Source organism: Halyomorpha halys, unplaced genomic scaffold, assembly GCF_000696795.3.
Source record: "Halyomorpha halys isolate HHAL.00 unplaced genomic scaffold, Hhal_1.1 Scaffold557.1, whole genome shotgun sequence".
NCBI lineage: Eukaryota > Metazoa > Arthropoda > Insecta > Hemiptera > Pentatomidae > Halyomorpha > Halyomorpha halys.
The window spans coordinates 173,162-176,520 of record NW_027107650.1 but is presented as its reverse complement, the minus strand read 5'-3'; the positions used below and the strand labels follow the sequence as shown (position 1 = coordinate 176,520).

Below are 3,359 nucleotides of genomic sequence, written 5' to 3'. Positions count from 1 at the left end.
ACTACTTTTCTCTTCTTTTTAGTTTCACCATGTTTGTTATTATAGTAACTAAATAATAAAAGGCTTAGTAAAATAGAATAGGTAATTATAGAAGTATCGTTGCCGATACCACTAATTGCTGTTTACACACATCTACCCTATGATGGCCATCTAAACCTAAAGTCACAATGTAATCCTCTCACCAATGTTTCAGTCTACTCCTCGGCTTATTAACTTTTTAAGGATACATTCTTTACTAAAGCCTACAAGCCCATCTTATTTGTTATAATGCAAACACCTGAATTATATTAACCAATTATAGTTTACACAATTTGGTGTAGCGTAGCCTACTGAATGCTCCAGTTTAACTATCCTTTAAACCGAATTTAAGGTGCTTTTCCTTCCTTAATATACAAACAAAGGCCAAGTTTCGCAACCATAGGAAAGATAATAGTTTTTAAATTCTAGCTTTTAAGTCTCTGCCAGAAGGTGCGAGAGTTAAGCAATTTCGAAACATATTTGTTATTACTTTTACTAATTATTTTCATATATTATTTCTTCAATAGTACATTTGCATTTTTTTTTTTCTATTTTTAAATACCCTTATTTTACCATCACCATGATGAACATAAACATTCTAAAATAAATTTTCAAATTTACCAGCAATGGCGTCGTTCATGCTAAACCTCCTCTCAAGGCTATCGTTCCTCGGAAGCGAGCTTTGAGATGAAGTGAGCGATTTACTAGTGACCAGCCTTTGGAGCCTCTCATTGTCCTGCTTCAGGTTCACCATTTCATTCTGGAAAGATAAATTGATTGAGAGATTGTCACATTTTTTTTTTTTCTAAATTTGATTTTCCATCTCTAAATAAGATTAAAAATACAATCAACAACACTTAATATTCAAAACGTTAGTAACTGATATGACTAACCCTCATTTTGATGACTGTGTCCTTTAAAGACTCGAGCTGGTGTGCCGACGACAGCGCCTCAAGCCTGATGTCCGTAAGAACCAGATCTTTCTCCCTCAGCTGTTTTCTCAATTCTTCCACTACCTCAGGCCCTGACTCGACCTTGTCGTTACTGCAATTGGTAATTTATTATTAGAACTTTAACAACTAAGTAATCAAAATAATTTACAATTCAATTGATAAAAATATATATTTGAAAATAACTCGCTGTTAATGATATTTATCCATTGTTGCTTAAATATACCTATTACTTGGTTATACCATAAGCTAGACTTGTTTAAGCAGAAAAGTACCCATTTCCAAACACAGAAATTTTTCAGGAATACATTAAACTGATTTTCTTGAACAGTTGGGTTCATTTAAATTTTTTTTTTTTTCTAAAATAACTAATTGCTGTGTATGTTATAACAAGAGACTGGTTTTCGTGAAATTGAATCTTTTGTTTCCAACTTTCCAAGTCAACCAAACTTTGAGAGATTCAAACCATGGAAAAGACATTATATTATAATATACTTCTTATTCTATTACTGCATACTACTAGCTTTATATTATATTAACACAAATTTACACATTTTGACTTTTTTTTTTGCATGAAACCACACAGACGTAGAGAATCTACATATTGATGGAACTACAATAATATTTCTAGAGGAGAAGATCTAGAGACCATCTTATTTTCAGACACCTAGAAGGATTATCAGGGGATAAGCCAGGTTAGAAACAAGTGGTTTGGAAGTTTATCATGAAAGGATTGGTATCTGGTTCTGGCCAAATCGGCAACATATGAAATATTGAGGTCTTGATTTGTGACAAAGTAAGCAGCATTAAGAATTTTGGATTGTAAGGATTGGATACGAGAGGAATTCAAAGGTTTAGTAGAGCCCCAGAGCTCAACTCCTAAGTTCTGATAGGCCTTATTACAGTCATATAAATGAGTAAAATAAATTTTGTAATTAGTGGAACTTTAGACTGTTGGTTTGGTAAATGTAATAGTCGGAATCAATAAGCAGTTTCCTGTCTTTTTAGTTTGGTGTGTTGTAACCAAATTATGCATGCCAATATTTATTTATTTTATTATATTTTCCTTACGAAATTTATACTTTATAATAGAAAAATATGAGATAAGGCAAAGCATTGTATCACACTGGAAGAGTGAAATTCAATGTAAAGAAAAAGAACACGCAAACACAAGTGATGAATATTCATGGAAAAGAAGTAAGGTCTTAAGTAACTATGAAAAACTGTTAATACTGACTAAACCATAAATATACTGTTTTAAACTTGGATTAGCCACCCTTCAGCCCTTGGATGTTTTATACACAATTTTACATATTTTATGCTATAAAGGCAGGATTTAGTACATTTTACGAGTTTTAGAGCAAGAGAACAAAAAATAACAAATTGATAATCCTAAAAGACAAAATTTAAATATACATATAAGAAAATAATCAAATGATATCAACATACTCAGTTGGCGAGTTAAGGTCGTTTCCATTGACATGATGGTGACCAAGAAGGGGGCTCGGTGGTGCTGAGATGTCAACTTTGTCCTCCGCATCTGATGACACTGATCCGTTACGGTTCTTTTTCGATCTCGAGAATGCTTTGTTGAAAGAGCTCCTCAGCTATATTCAAGAAAAAAAAAATTCTTTTCATATCAACAGTTTTAATATTTAAAAAAAAAAAAATTAAAAGATGCATAATAATATATGGTCGTATAAGGTAATACAAATTATTGCTTCAGTTGCCATGTTTGCTAATAGTTAATTACATTGTCAACTATAATATTATAAACAAGATATCCTTGAGAATGGCTGAAACATAGGATTTATAAGAGAATAAACATGTCGAGGCTATGTGGATATTTATTATTATAATTTATAAACAAACAAGTCCCAAACAAGAAATTAAATTATATTTATAGAAAAATAGACCCTCAAGATGGAGTAATTTGAAACGTCAGTATAAAATAAATATGTATTTAATATTAATAGTACGATGCTTACCCAACCGCGTTTTTTCTTCTTTTCAGTTTCTTGTGGCATGGGAGTGCTTGAAAGACTGCAGGCAGAACTGAGGGAATTAAGGCTTGAAACAGAGTCAGTAGAAAGCTGTCTGGAAATATTACTCTCTGTAAAAAAATTAAATTAACTATAAGATTACTTTTATTTATTTATTTTCAAGTTGTAAACTAAGTTCAACAAAAGAAAACAATAAAAACTTCTTGAGGATTACATCCAAAAACGATTTATGAAATTCCAATCCAATCTACCAACAGTTAAAGACGCAGCGGCATATAACTTAAGCAATCCAACATTGCGAAGACTGAATCCCATGCTGATCCAAGACATCCTATTATAAAATCTTTATTGATTTATTTTTATTATTATCATTGTTTTCCTTTATTTT

The 3,359-nt window shown here is 31.4% G+C and overlaps 1 protein-coding gene across 4 annotated transcripts in view; it reads right to left on the bottom strand.

The window, feature by feature from the left end:
• Positions 1-3,359, bottom strand: part of LOC106684213 (protein sickie) — a gene marked incomplete at its 5' end in the record, with an annotated part of 168,758 nt that overhangs the window by 11,136 nt on the left and 154,263 nt on the right. For all 4 annotated transcript variants that reach the window (XM_067046039.1, XM_067046040.1, XM_067046041.1 and 1 more), the window contains 1 exon segment: positions 640-778. In XM_067046039.1, the coding sequence (XP_066902140.1) occupies positions 640-778 (139 nt within the window).